The sequence below is a fragment of the Amblyraja radiata genome, chromosome 16 (genome assembly GCF_010909765.2).
Source record: "Amblyraja radiata isolate CabotCenter1 chromosome 16, sAmbRad1.1.pri, whole genome shotgun sequence".
NCBI lineage: Eukaryota > Metazoa > Chordata > Chondrichthyes > Rajiformes > Rajidae > Amblyraja > Amblyraja radiata.
The window spans coordinates 24,855,221-24,870,385 of record NC_045971.1 but is presented as its reverse complement, the minus strand read 5'-3'; the positions used below and the strand labels follow the sequence as shown (position 1 = coordinate 24,870,385).

Genomic DNA, 15,165 nt, shown 5'->3' with positions numbered 1-15,165 from the left:
AGCCCTTCGAGCCTGCACCACCATTCAATATGATCATGGCTGATCATCCAACTCAGTATCCTGTACCTGCCTTCTCTCCATACCCCCTGATCCCTTTAGCCACATCTAACTCTCTCTTAAATATAGCCAATGAACTGGCCTCAACTACCTTCTGTGGCAGAGAATTCCAGAGATTCACCACTCTGTGTGAAAAAAGTTTTTCTCATCTCGGTCCTAAACCATTTCCCCCTTATCCTTAAACTGTGACCCCCTTATTCATTATTGCTGGGTCTAAATTCCTGGAATTCATTACATAATAGCACAGGAAGAGTACCCTCAATAAAAGGATTACAATGCTCAAGGCATTGATTCACCATAATCTTCCCCAAGAACAATTAGCGGATAACAAATATAGGTCTTGCCAGTAACACCCAAATTGATGTCAATGATAACCTAGGTTAACCATCTTAAAATAACCCTACTTTCAGCCAGGCAACTTTATACAGGCTAATTCTATTTGCTCCATTCCCTACTTGTTTGTGTAACTATTCTCTATGATGCGCTAATTCTTCTACCATCTACTAACAATATTGATTATTTATAGTACCCAATTAATCTAATAACCCTCACATTTTTGTGATGTGGCAGGAAACCAAAGCATCTCGAGAGAAACCCACAGTTGCAGGGAAAACATGCAAATTTGACTCCGAGAGCACGAGATGGAGGAATAAAACAAGGTTTCCATGAGCAATAATCAACAACACTACTCTGAGCAGTCATTTGCAAGTTAAATCCTATTCCAGATAAACAAGGACAAATGTCATGGCCACCACTAACACTCATACAGCTCCAAAAGACTCTTCCATGTTGAGAGCAAGATTCCCAACCTTGGCTAGTCCCTTTTGCCTATGTTTCGCCCATAGCCCTCTAAACTCACCCCACCCATGTATCTGCCCAAATGTGATTTGTTATTGCACCTGCTTCAACCACTTCCTCTGAGAACTCATTTCATATACACATCAACCCAAGTGAAACGTTTGTGCCTCAGGTTTTTCTAAAAATCTTTCCCATCATCTTAAACCTATACCCTCACATTCTTCAATTCCCCAACCTTGAAGAAAGTTTGTTGTATCACCCTGTTTTTGCCCTTTATGAGTTTATGCACTTCTCCAAGATCACCTCCCAGCTTCCTTCACTCCATGGAATAAAGTCCAAGCCTACACAACCCTCCTCCTACATGCCTTACAAGTCCTCGCAACATTTACGAAAATCATTCCAGCTTAATGTCATTTTCCTATTCCTGGGTGACCAGACTGAATACAACTTCGAGTGCGGCTTGTACAACTGCAACATAAATGTCCCAACCTCGAAACTCAATGCCCTCATGGATGAAGGCTAGTGTGCCAAAAGCCTTCATCACCACCTGTGATGCCACTTTCAGAGTACTTATTACTTGTATCCCTAGGTCCTTCTGTTCTACAATAGTTCCCAGAGCCCTACCATTCACTGTGCAAGTCTTACGCTGCTTTGATTTCCTAAACTTTACTGCAGTACCAAGGGATCGCTGAACTGGAGTTTTTTTTTGTTAAACTGACCACATCCCCTCTACTACTTTTTCCTCTTTCAAATCTACATATGTACAGAAAGAAAATCCCATGGCATCATTTCAAAAGAGCAGTGGAGTTGTGAAAACCCACAGCTGTGCTGCTTAGGCACTAAATATGTAAATCTATTTTACTTAAAGATGCAATGGCAGAACCCAACAGATTCTAAATTGATAGCACATTACTTGGGCTACTTATGTTCATCACTGCAGGTATAATCTACTGTGTAGGAAAGAACTGCAGTGCAGATGCTATCGAAGGTAGACACAAAATGCTGGAGTAACTCAGCGGGACAGGCAACATCTCTGTGAGGAAGGAATGTGTGACGTTTCGGGTCGAGACCCTTCTTCAGACCCGAAACGTCACCCATTCCTTCTCTCCTGAGATGCTGCCTGTCTCGCTGAATTACTCCAGTATTTTTGTGTCTACCTTTAGGTATAATCTACTGATCAGTTTAAGTCATTTGAAATCATTTTCTTTCTCCTCTCTCAAGACAGTCAACAGAGAGAAACAAATCAAGCGCCTTGAGTATTCTAGAAAGGCGCTATATAAATCCCATCCATTATTATTATTCCTACCTATAGAACTGACAGTTAAACCAAGTTAGCAATCCATTAAGATTGCACAATAATTACATTTTGCTCAGGTTAAAACTGCTTACAAAATGCAACGATTTTTGTGTTAGTTGAACGTGTCTATTATTTCACAAGACTGAGTTATAAGGGGAAAATTACTGTCGTCAAGTACAATTCAATCATTCTCTTTTTTTGGAGTAATAAAATATATTTGCTTAAAAAACAGCAACATTTAAGTAGCGTTACATAAGTGTAAAATTTATCATGAAATTACAAAACTGTTTCCGATATGAAATGCAATTCCCCTTTCTGTCTCCCCCAAACAATGTTTCCAGATACATCTGCAGCCATAACAAATGCTTAAATTAGAAGTTCAGGCGACACTTTTACACACCATTCGATTAAATCTCATTGCTATTTGGCTTTTCATTATTTCTGTTGAGAATTCAAAACAAAATAGAGAATTGGCAAATATAAAAATACGTGCAAACCATTCCAGAACTTGCAGCGACTACTGATAGGAAAGGTTGCAATTCCAAGCTTTGTCATTAAGGGGAAGCACTCCTGTGGGGATAGTATACACATTTGGAAATACATAAAGATCATTGCAAACAGAGATTTCCGAGCAAAAACTGGAATGTTTACATAGAAAGGAAGAGTAGAAACAGGGGAATGGAAAGAGAAGATGAGCTGTTTGTTAATCGAAGGCTGTTCACCAGATGAAAAGGATATATTTAAACACCGTTAGCAAAACTTATTGTCTGCTTCAAATGGCTGGGGTTAATGACAGTGCAGCTGTAGCTGAGGCCGTGGCGGCGGTCGGCAGGTGCAGTACCTTTACTGGCGGCAGCGGTGCAGCAGGAGGAGGCGGAGTGCCCGGTTTTCCTCTCGGCAGACGGCAGCGCTCGCCAGGCCGCCTCTTGCTCGCCCCCCGGCCCGGTGGAAGTGGCGACGGTGTGAAAGGCACTGCGGAGGCTTGCCGCCGGCGGAGAGGCGCAGACGGAGGGCGGCGAGCAGGAGGGTAGACGGGAGCCGCCGCCGCTGCTGGGGCCGCTGCTGTTGTTGTTGTTGGCGGCGGCCGCTCGCAGCTGGAAGGGCACGGTGGCTCGGAGCGGCTGCGGGCGGCTGGAGGTGGGCGAACCGCTGGGCCGCACTCGCGGCGCCACTTGCGATGCCATCGGGAAGGGTGGGCTGTTTGTTTAAAGAACAATAAATTGGGCAGCAGCTGGACGGACTGACGAGAGCCCCTGGCTGCTCCCACACTGCCCGACACCGCGCTTCACACTCGCTCTAACTTTCCCTCAGACACGGGGAGGCCGCTCCCCCCTGCTTGCCCGTCCCGCCCCCCGCGCTCCCTCACTGGCCGCGCTCCCTCACCCCGCCCCCCGCGCTCCCTCACTGGCCGCGCTCCCTCACCCCGCCCCCCGCGCTCCCTCACTGGCCGCTCCCCGCGCTCCTTCATTGTTCGTGCGCTCCCTCACTGCCCTCCCCCCCTCCCCGGGGCGCTCCCTCACTCTCCGCCTCCCATTGGCTGCTTCAGGGAAGGCGGGCCCTGCCTCCAACTACCTCGTTCCCATTGGATCGCCGCCACGTCACTCCAGGGGGTTGTCCTCGACTCTGGCCTGTGATTGGGCGAGCGACATGAAACGCACCATGGCAACGCTGACGGGTGACGCCACATCCAGAGGCGCCCGCCCCCCCCCCCTTCACGTGACCTCCTCCCGGTGAGTTTTACTACCAGACTCTGACGTCATAGCAATAATAACAAGAGCGGAAAAATACTTTCTCTTTCCCTAATGAACCCAGGTTGAAGTCTTTGAATTTTGGTTATTGCAATTCAGAAAGCACACCTGCCATAGATTTGTCCCGGCGGTTCGTGCATTGTTTTTATTTTATATTTCCTGTTACATCCGCCTGAGCTGACATTATCTTCCATCAGCAAAGACATTAAGATCAGGTCACTACTAGATTCAGGACTGTCAACCTTATTATAATCCTGATATATTTCCAGTTGCCAGCATTTCCGGTGTGTAAGGGCCTAGTGTTGCCAGACTGTGTATGCAGTACACCACAAAGCTTTTGCCTGCTCTGATTCTTCCTTTGAAAATAAACACACTGGGTTCAGGCCTTATATCCTGATCTGGTGTTGTGTTTAAATGTCATATGTACCAATAACACAGCAAGGAAAATCATCCTTGCAGCATTGTAACAGTCCTGTAAACACAGTACTCATAAATAACATAATAAATTTAAAAAACTGTTTATATTCAATAAATTGATGGCTATGCCCTTAATAGGAATTTGGTGGAAACCCTGCCAGTCATTGTGGAGGATGTCTAGTATGTTGTGCAAAATCTAAATTGTACACTAAATATTTGGTTCTGCTGAAAGATCTGAATTGCCTGAAGACTCAATTTTGTTTATTTTTCCACATATATCATTTTAATTGGATATTGGTAGCTTCTTGATTAGTAATGGTGTCAATGGCCTAATTCTGTTTAGTTTAGTTTAGAGATACAGGCTCTTCAGCCCACCGAGTCCGCACTGACCAGCGATCCCCGAACATTAACATGTTACTACACACACTAGGGACAATTGAATATTTATACCAAGCCAATTAACCTACAAACCTGTTGGTCTTTGGGAGGAAACCGAAGATCTCGGAGAAAACCCATGCAGGTCATGGGGAGAACGTACAAACTCCCTCCAGCAATTGTTACAGGCGTTTAGTTAAAGCAACCTTATTGTGTTAATGCAATCACTAGATTATAGTTATCACATCAGAACGTTTGATCTGTCTCAATAGGACATGATAATCCAATGGTGACAGAATTTAAGTTGATAAGCCAAGATGAACAAGCTACCTCACCCAGGTATCTGATAGATGATGACACAGATATATGCTGCAGAGAGGTGATTACTGCAGATGGTAGGATCAAAAGCTGCAAAGATAGCGTGAACACCAATCTTAATAAAATATCTATCCCAATTCATACACTGATCGGAATGCAATCCCTGCGACGATACAGTGGTTTAATAAAGATGAAGCAGGTTTTCCTTAGTTAGCCTATGCATGGCGGCCCAAAGGAAATCTCGGGAAGATTAGTCTTCAAGTGAATTGGACATTTCACATTGTGTGTGTGTGTGTGTGGGAGAATATTCCACTCAAAATTCTAGCTTTACCTTCAAATGAGAACCTTCAAGCTTTATTCAATTTGAGTTTAATCATAGTGTGTCATCATCATCATAGTCAATAAGAGATAAAACATCACAATATTTTTATCCTCTTATAATTCTCCTAGAGTAATGTGTTTTATTCTTGTCAACGGTTCATCAAATATACTAATGTGATTGCTTTATTAGATTGCAAGCCAGTTTTCGTACTTAGTTCCTTCCCAGCGGTAACTAGTTGATCATCTTCTTATTTCCAAGTCTCTATTTATTTTTCTCAAGTAACATCTCTAGATAGAAAATAAGGCCCACAATGAAATTTGCATTCGCCATTCTTCAGTCATGAAGATGCAGCCCCATCACATCACAAAAAACACTATAAATGCTAAGTAATCAGGAAATATATATAGGTTCAAAAAATGGAAACATAACGTACATTCTTAGTGCGACAAATATGTCTGCAAAGTAAAGGTTTTGACACTAACACACACAACTGAAAAGCCAGTAAACAAGGAATAAGAATCCAAGGAAAGACACAAAGTGTTGGGGTAACTCAGCAGGTCTGGAGGCATCCCTGGGGAACATGGATAGAAGATGTTTCTGGTCGGGACCCTTCGGGATCGAGAAGAAGGGTCCCGATGCGAAATGTCACCTACCCATGTTCTCCAGGATTGCTGCTTGACCACCTACGTTATTCCAGCACTTTGTATCTATCCTAGGTAAACCAGCATCGATTCCTTGTTTCTACATTGTGAAAAAGATTTCAGATTGGATTGTGTATAGAAGAGAACCTATGGGAAGCACTTTTGGTTTGTCTTTGAGGAAGGCAGTAGTGTAGAAGGATATGAGTTTAAAGGAGTGGAACAATAAATAATTGGACGAGAAACATATTATTGAAAGAATAGTTGGTTCATGGGAGATATGCAGAAGGATGGCTGTTACAACGTGGAGAGTGCTTTAAAATAATTTATCTATACAGTGCTGTGAATGGAAATATATTTAATCAGTTTGTCATTTTATAACAGAACAGAGCAGATAGACACAAAAACTGGAGTAGCTCAGCTGGACAGGCAGCATCTCTGGAGAGAAGGAATGGATGATGTTTCGGTCGAGACTCTTCTTCAGACTGGAGTCTGAAAACGTCACCCATTCCTTCTCTCCAGCGATGCTGCCTGTCCCGCTGAGTTACTCCAGCTTTTAGTGTCTATCTTCGGTTTAAACCAGCATCTGCAGTTCCTTCCTACATAGAACATCTTCAGCCAACAATGTCTGTGCCAAACATGATTTAACTTTAAACTGGACATTTACCTACACATGGTCTATATCCCTCCTATCCCTGACTGTCCATATGTTTGTCTAAAATGCTCTTAAATGTCGCTATTTGCCATCTCCCCAGCAGTTCATTCCAGGCATCTATTACTCTGTGTAAAAAACATTGCCTCGTAAAGCTCCTTTAAACTTACCCCCTCTCACCTGAAACCTATGCCCTCACAGATAGGTTTGGGAAATTGCAGCAAATTGGTGATGCAGCCCAGGCCATCAACTTCCCTTCTATTGATTCCATTTATACCTTGCGTTGCCTCGGCAAGGCCAGCAGCATAATCAAGGACGAGTTGCACCCAGGCCACTCCCTCTTCTCCCCTCTTCCATCAGGCAAAAGGTATAGAAGTGTGAAAATGCACACCATCCGATTCAAGAACAGTTTCTTCCCAGCTGTTATCAGGCAACTGAATCATCCTACCACAACCAGAGAGCACTGCTGAACTACTATCTATCTCTTTGATGTCCCTCGGACTATCCTTGACCGGACTTTGCTGGCTTTGTCTTGCACTAAACATTATTCCCTTAACATGTATCTACACACTGTAAAAAGTTTGATTGTAATCATGTATTGTCTTTCTGCTGACTGGTTAGCACACAACTAAAAGTTTTTCAGTGTACCTCGGTACGACATTAGTGGGCAGTCACGGTGGCACAGCGGTAGAGTTGCTGCCTTACAGTGAATGCAGCGTCGGAGACCCGGGTTCGATCCCGACTACAGGTGCTGTCTGTACGTTCTCCCCGTGACTTGCGTGGGTTTTCTCTGAGATCTTCGGTTTCCTCCCACACTCCAAAGACTTACAGGTTTGTAGGTTAGTAAATGTAAAAATTGTCCCTAGTGGGTGTAGGATAGTGTTAATGTGCGGGGGATCGTTGGTCGGCGCGGGCCCGGTGGGCCGAAGGGCCTGTTTCTGCGCTGTATCTCTAAACTAAACTAAAATTAAACTAAACTGAACTGAACTATTTTATTCCGAGAAACATAGTAATTCATTTACCAGTTCTTCTGAGACACAAAAGGGAGTTTAACTGAAAAGTACTGGGTAACTTGCCGTCAGAATAAGATAAGTGATTAACCTCTGCCTGTTTGACCCAATGCAACAAACTCACAATATCATGTCAAACTTGTTGTTTATTTTCATAGGCATCACCCACAGGGTCCAATTCCATAACCGGTTAGCACAAGCTGTAGTTAGCCACCACGGATTGAGCTTTTGTCTGCATCTCTTAAAGGGGCAGTTTTGAATATCAGATGGGCGTTATTTCACAGATTTGGGAATGTTGGTGGAAGCAAAGGGGAGAGGCAGACTCCCTCATCTTCCGACACCCCTCAGGATTCTTTTGGGAGACAAAGAGGGGGGTTTTCTATCTGTATGGCACCTGGAAGACAGGCAAACAGCCATGCTGCAGTGGAAGGAGGTCACAACCAAGGATAATGCCAAGAGTGAGGTACCAAGGACATAAGCACAATGCTGCATGCTGTTTACTGATCTCACATGCTTGGTAATGATCAATGAAGATGTTGTCTCATACCTCAGCAATTGTACCACTTGCCTTACTAACTATCCCATGTCATGTACCCTCTAAATATGCCAAGTAACCATCTCTAGTACTCAGATCCCCCAATCAACATTCATGTTGATAAACACCAGTTTACCCATGCCTGATTTAACACACGGTGTCAGCTGAGCAGTCACGCTCCGGTTAATCAAGGCTGGCACTAAATCAGCCTTGTTTCGAAGCTGCCAACCTCCCCCTCCCCATATTCCCAGCATAAACTCCCAAAGCAGATTCCATCAATAAACCAATTTGTCGTTTTAGCCCGAATGAAGTAAATGTGGCTCAGTGAAAATTTAATGCAAGTCATATCCATACCTGTGCTAAAACAATTTAACACCCTCCCCAAATAATTTATTGCTCGGATATTTTGTGAGCGGGGCGAATATTTTTTACACAGGGTGGGTGAATGGTGAATGTCAGGAACGTGCTGCCAAGGATGGTGGTAAATGCAGATACGATTGTGGCATTTAAGAGGGGAAGCACAGTGGCGCAGTTGTAGACAGTGGACAATAGGTGCAGGAGTAGGCCATTCGGCCCTTCAAGTCAGCACTGCCATTCACTGTGATCATGGCTGATCATCCACAATCAGTACATCGTTCCTGCCTTCTCCCCATATCCCTTGACTCTGCTATCTTTAAGATCTCTATCTAACTCTCTCTTGAAAGCATCCAGAGAATTGGCCTCCACTGCCTTCTGAGGCAGAGAATTCCATAGATTCACAACTCTCGGGTGAAAATGTTTTTCCTCATCTCCATTCTAAATGGCCTACCCCTCATTCTTAAACTGTGGCCCCTGGTTCTGGACTCTCCCAACATCATGAACATGTTTCCTGCCTCTAGCGTGGCCAATCCCTTAATAATCTTATATGTTTCAATAAGATCTCCTCTCATCCTTCTAAATTCCAGTGTATACAAGCCCAGTCGCTCCATTCCTTCAACATATGACAATCCCGCCATCCCGAGAATTAACCTCGTGAATATACGCTGCACTCCCTCAAGTTGCTGTCTTACAGCACCAGAGACCCAGGTTCAATTCTGTCTGTGGGTGCTATCTGTACAGAGTTTGTACATTCCCCCTGTGACCGTGTGGTTTTTTACCGGATGTTCTGGTTTCCTTCCACACTCCAAAAAAACATACAGTTTTAGTTTAATTTAGAGATACAGCCAAAAACAGGCCCTTCGGCCCACCGAGTCCGCTTCACCCAGCAATCCCTGCACACTAACGCTATCCAACACATACTAGGGACAATTTACAATTTTACCAAGCCAATTAGCCTACAAACCTGTACGTCTTTGGAGTGTGAGAAGTAACCGGAGCTCCTGAAAAAACCCCACGCAAGTCACGGGGAGAACGTACAAACTTCGTAGAGGCAGCACCCGTGGTCAGGATCGAACCTGGGTCTCTGGTGCTGTATGGCCACAACTCTACCGCTGTGCCACCGTGCTGCCATACATGTTTGTCGATTAATTGACTTCTGTAAACAAAAATGTAAATTGTGTCCAGTGTGTAGGATAGTGCTAGTGTACGGTGTGATCACTGGTCGGCGGGGACTCAGTGGGCTGAAGGGCCTGTTTCCACAATCTCTAAAGTCTAAACAGGCTTTTCGATAGGCACATGGATATGCAGGGAATGGAGGGATTATGTGCAGGCAGATAAAAGTTTAGCACAGACATTGTGGGCCGAAGGGTCTGTTCCTACACTGTACTGTTTTATGTTCTATAGTCTAAATGTAGACTGTTTCATCCTATCATCTTGGAAGAAAGGTAAATTTCTTCCAGAAATCTTAGGGATTCACCTTGAATTCATGCATGTCATTCATACAATTAAAATTCATTGTTAATTGCAACAATAAGTATGAATATTGACTTTCATGTGCATAAATAACACTGGCTGCCGCTGCATTGCAGCAAACGTGAATGGAAGTGGGACACTTATTGTTATTTTCATTTGTGCATTTCTCTTCCTTTCTTCATTTCTCAGAATGGTATTTGAAGGAGTTGTATTATCTCTGAATCATTTAATGTTATTTTCTCAAAGACTGTGCAACGCAAGTGCAGTATTTTGGCACTAAAATTGTCAGCATCACTCAGCTAGAATGAAAGCAATTGTTTTGGGGCAGGCCACAAAGAAAACATTGAGTGTGAATGACCGTCAGCCATGTGTAGGAAGACCAAAACACAAAGGAAATAGAAAACTCAAAATTAATGACAATACATAATAAGACATGGAATCATTTAAAAAGAGAACAGAGAAAATAAATAAAATAAATGGGACAGAAAACATTGAGAGCAGAGTGATAGAACTATCTGTTTAGAGGAATGAGAATCCATTCACAGAGTGGTTTGTTTTTTGAATAGTTCTGGCCCTAGGTCAGAGTCTGACTGAAAAGGGAGATAAGATATAATGCTTGATGATCTTACCGTATTGTACAGCTCCTTCAAATGCCATTTTCAGAGTGCAAAGGAAATGTACAAAAAAAAAGAAGAAAAGACAACAGAAAGGATGATAAGAAGTAGAAGAAAAGAATATTGCATTAATTAATTTAGGATTTAAAGGACATTCCCTGGAGTGATTCAACAGATTCAGATTTTTACTTCCAGTCACATTTATTTTCTTGGTGTGAAGCGACACCTCAGATTACTGACTCCCACAGGATAGTATCCAAGTACATTTGAGACATGCATGGAAACCTCACAGCCAGACCGACCCTGTTATTGACAGCCTGTGTACTACTAGGCACTCGGTGACTAATTGTGAGGCTGCGTTTTTTATTCTAAAGAGTGGAGAATTGAAACAACATCCCCCGTCAGTAAAGCAGATGGATGCTATGGGATATTGTTTGTAATTGCCTGGTGCTAACTGAACTGGGCCCTATTCCTGACAACTACATCAAGTGATTTGAATAGGTTGTCAAATTGTCTTTGAGGAAGATAGATCTGAATTGAAAACAAATGCATAGCAAAATGATTTGAATTTGCCTTTAAACAAATTATTTCAACAATGGCTCTATTTCATGTAAACCAGCAAGTTCAAATGAAGGCCATGTTTCAATGGTTTATTTACTGAGAATGAACTCGAGTTCCAGACCAGGCCATTTGCCTTTCAGTTCGTTAATGATTCTGGGAGGGTCTATTGTAGGAAAAATAAGTGGAGGTCCCACAAGAGGATGCAGTGATAGAGTTCATGACTCACAGTACTGTACAGGGTTAATTTGTTGAACACAATGATTGCCCTGTTATTTCTATCTGCAGGGTTCTTGGATGTGCAATGACCTGTCTGTCAAGAGCAGTGGTGTTAGAAATGATTGTACACCAGTCCATGGTTACATATGACCATTATTTTCCACAGCAGGCTGTAAGTACGCAATTATTTTGCGATATTGTATAATAATTCTTTAACCTCCTTGAACCTTACAAAATGCTAAACAACACGGCTCAGAATATTGGGCAAGCAATGGTGATTTTTTTACTGCTAAGCAGTCTCTGAAGTATAGGAGGTTAGAAGCCATGTTGGTAAAGGCCAAAATAAAATCATTGTGCACTCTTGATGACTCAAATGGGAGTTAGACCCATTGCTTATGCAGGTAAAAGATCCCTGCCTGAAGGATGCACATTGGTTGGAGTGCTGAGATGCAGGGATAGTTCCTACACTCGGCAATGATGTATTTTGGGGGCTCTGGAAAGATTAGAGAAAAAAATAAAATTATATAAAATTATAAAGATATTAGTCATTAGTTTATTGTCACATGTACCCACGTACAGTGAAAAATGTTTGTTGCTTGCCAACCAGTCAACGGAAAGACATTACATGATTACAATCAAACCATCCTCAGTGTACAGATACATGATAAAGGTAATATCATGAATAAAATTTAGTGCAAGATAAAGCCAGTGAAGTCCGATCAAAGACAGTCCGAGCGTCTCCAATTAGGTAGATAGTGGTTCAGGGCTGCTCTGTAGTTGTTGGTAGGATGGTTCAGTTGCCTGATAACAGCTGGGATTGTTGCCCTCAATGTGCAGGTGAGCGGTTTCACACTTCTGCACCTTTTGCCCGATGGGAGAAGGGAGAAGGGAGAAGGGGGAATGACCAGGGTGTGACTCGTACTTGATTATACTGGTTGCCTTGCCGAGGCAGAGTGAAGTGTAATGCAGCAGCCTCGGGATGAAGGGATGAAGGGATGTGGACCAGGGTGTGACTCGTACTTGATTATACTGGTTGCCTTGCCGAGGCAGCGTGAAGTGTAATGCAGCAGCAGCACTGTATATATCAGCAGCTTAGGCTTCAAGAATTAACAGTTTACACTTTAGATTGATGGAAGTTGAGCAAATATCAATGAAGAATTTCTTTTAAGTTAGAAGAATTGAGCACATTCTGGTCAGATGAAAATATTCGAAGGTTGAGTAAGGATTGAAGGTTGTAGCTATGAATTTAGGCAGAAAAAAGTTGCCTATGTTAGTATTATTAAGCTATGTGCATATATAAATTGGAGCTTATAGTGCTGTCTTTAATGCTTGTAAATTGGGCACAAACTCCATGTTAATATATCATCTATTCAAGTCTCTATGACAGTCTGCCAATTTAAATGAAAATATCTGCAGATGTTGAAAACCCAAAACCAAAACAGAAAATGCTGGACATACTCAGCAGGTCAGCTGCAACAGTAGGAAGAGAAACATAATTCATGTTTCAATTTTAGGTCTGGCCTGCTGATTGTTTCCCGAAAAAGACACAAAATGCTGGAGTCAGGCAGTGGGTGAGGCAGCATCTCTGGAGAACATGGAGAGGTGACATTCCTGGTCAGGACCTTTCTTCAGACTGATTTGGACAACATTTCCAACATTATCTGCTGACTTAAAACTAACGTGGACGTTTCAGCTTTCTTCTCGCAAGTACCCATGGAGATTTCACGAAGGTAGCTTTAAGGTGAGAGGAGCATAATTTAAAGGAGATGTGCGAGCCGTGTTTTTCACGGTTTGCGGTGGGTGCCTGGAATGCGCAACATGGGGTGATGGTTGAGACAGTCACGATAGTGGAATTTAAGAGGCTTTTAGATAGCCATGTGGATATGCAGGGAATGAAGGGATGTGGACCATGTGCAAGCAGGGGAGATTAGTTTAACCTGGCATCATTTTCAGTCCAAAATATTGTGGGCCAAAGGCCTGTTCCTGGCCTATGCTGTTCCATGTACGTATTTGTACCAGATGCCGATTCCTATTGCTCTCAGCACTTAATATCATGTTTCTTCATTTACATTTCTCCAATCACTCCACACCCACAGTGGAAACTGAGCTCATTTTCTTATTATGTCATGTAAGTCATAGAACAAGGCCCGTCAGCCTACTGACCACCAAGTACCTATTTACACTAATCCTAGTTTATTCTTCCCACTTCTCAGCAGCTCCTCCAGACTCCACTACTCACTGTTGTAGGAAGGAACAGCAGATGCTGGTTTAAACCGAAGATAGACAAAAAATGCTGGAGTAACTCAGCGGGAAAAGCAGCATCTCTGGAGAGAAAGGAATGGGTGACGGTTCGAGTTGGGACTCTTCTTCAGACCACTCACTCGTACATTAGGCACAATTTACAGTGGTCAATTAATCAATCCGGCCACACATATTTGGGATGTAAAAGGAAGCCAGAGGGAACACATACAGTCACATTTTGAATTGTGCAAACTCAACCAGACAGGAACAGAAGGTACACAAAAATGCTGGAGAAACTCAGCGGGTGCAGCAGCATCTATGGAGTGAAGGAGACAGGAACAGAGTCAGGATTGAATCCGGGCCGGAGTTGTGAGGAAACAATTGCACCATAGTGCCAGTCCTCCAGGAAGATGACATTTTTTTACCTGGTTTTCCCTACATCATTTCACAATTTCTGGAGATTTTTTTTCACTTTTTCCAAATAGGTAGTTATTTTTTCTAATTCTTAGTGTTATACATTATTACTGGTATTCATAAATTCGTAAGATATAGGTGCAGAATTAGACCATTCGGCCCATAGTCTACTCCGCCATTCATTCCGTCATTCCATCCGCCATTCAATCATCTTTCCCTCTCAACCCCATTCTCCTGCCTTCTCCCCTAACCCTATACAGCTGTATAATTGTTTTTGAAAGAGTCTTTCAGACCTTACAAGATCCTGGCGTCTTAATCAGAACGAGGGTTTGTATTTTGAATAAAACAGCTTGCCAGTATATTAAAGAGAGCTTGGTAATGCTGTTGCTATCAACCCGGCGTCCTCAATATCTCCCTATATGTTTTTGTAATATTATGATGCCTTTTCTGCCTGGTTATCTTTGGCTGGTTATTTTCCACGTCTTACTAAAAGAGTTCCCCATTTATACATTGTCTGATTGCAGCTGTGCTGCAGCTGATATATTATAAATGTTGCTCCTCAAGTTGTTCTATTTCAGCTTGTTGCTGGGTTTACTTCTCTAAGCTCACAGTGACCACTTTGTTGTCAGCTCATTATCTTCTGTTGATTTTGTGAAATAAATGTTGTGGTTTTAAAAGGCTTTGTAGTACATGCCATATTATACTAACGTCTTCTTTTTTTCTTCTTGGAAAAGTCTTAAGTAACTTTAGAACCTTATATCAGACTTCACTATTTATTATTGTTCTCCAAAGGATAATTTATGAAAACTGGTACATAGTTCTATAATGGTTTGTAGTTATATGAAACCACTATAACTCTGGATGAAAGATTTTGCTCTTTAATATAGTAAAAGTCGAAAATTGGTGGGCAAAGTCCATGACCAAGTTTATTACCAGAGCCCGAGTCTCAGCAGAATTAAAATTATTTTAAAATATTTGTCACTTACTTTAAATAGGTAGGTTCGATTTTTTTTCAAATTCACAGTACTGGGCAGTACCTACATCAGTGATAGTCACAACATGCTGGAGTAACTCGGCGGGACATGCAGCATCTCTGGAGAGAAGGAATTAGTGGCGTTTCGG

At 42.6% G+C, this 15,165-nt stretch overlaps 1 protein-coding gene and 1 long non-coding RNA gene across 3 annotated transcripts in view; one reads left to right on the top strand and one right to left on the bottom strand.

Annotated features, from left to right (window-relative positions):
• Positions 1 to 3,453, bottom strand: part of fam117a (family with sequence similarity 117 member A) — a 49,140-nt gene extending 45,687 nt beyond the window's left edge. For both annotated transcript variants that reach the window (XM_033035346.1, XM_033035347.1), the window contains exon 1: positions 2,994 to 3,453. In XM_033035346.1, coding sequence (XP_032891237.1) covers positions 2,994 to 3,336 — 343 coding nt within the window. In that variant the 5' untranslated portion in view covers positions 3,337 to 3,453. The remainder of the gene's footprint in view (positions 1 to 2,993) is intronic.
• Positions 3,454 to 3,480: 27 nt separating this feature from the next.
• On the top strand, positions 3,481 to 13,674 carry LOC116982062. The gene is made up of 3 exons (XR_004414344.1): positions 3,481 to 3,882; positions 11,458 to 11,560; positions 12,903 to 13,674. It is a non-coding gene; the product is annotated as an uncharacterized LOC116982062 (long non-coding RNA).
• Positions 13,675 to 15,165: the final 1,491 nt, after the last annotated feature.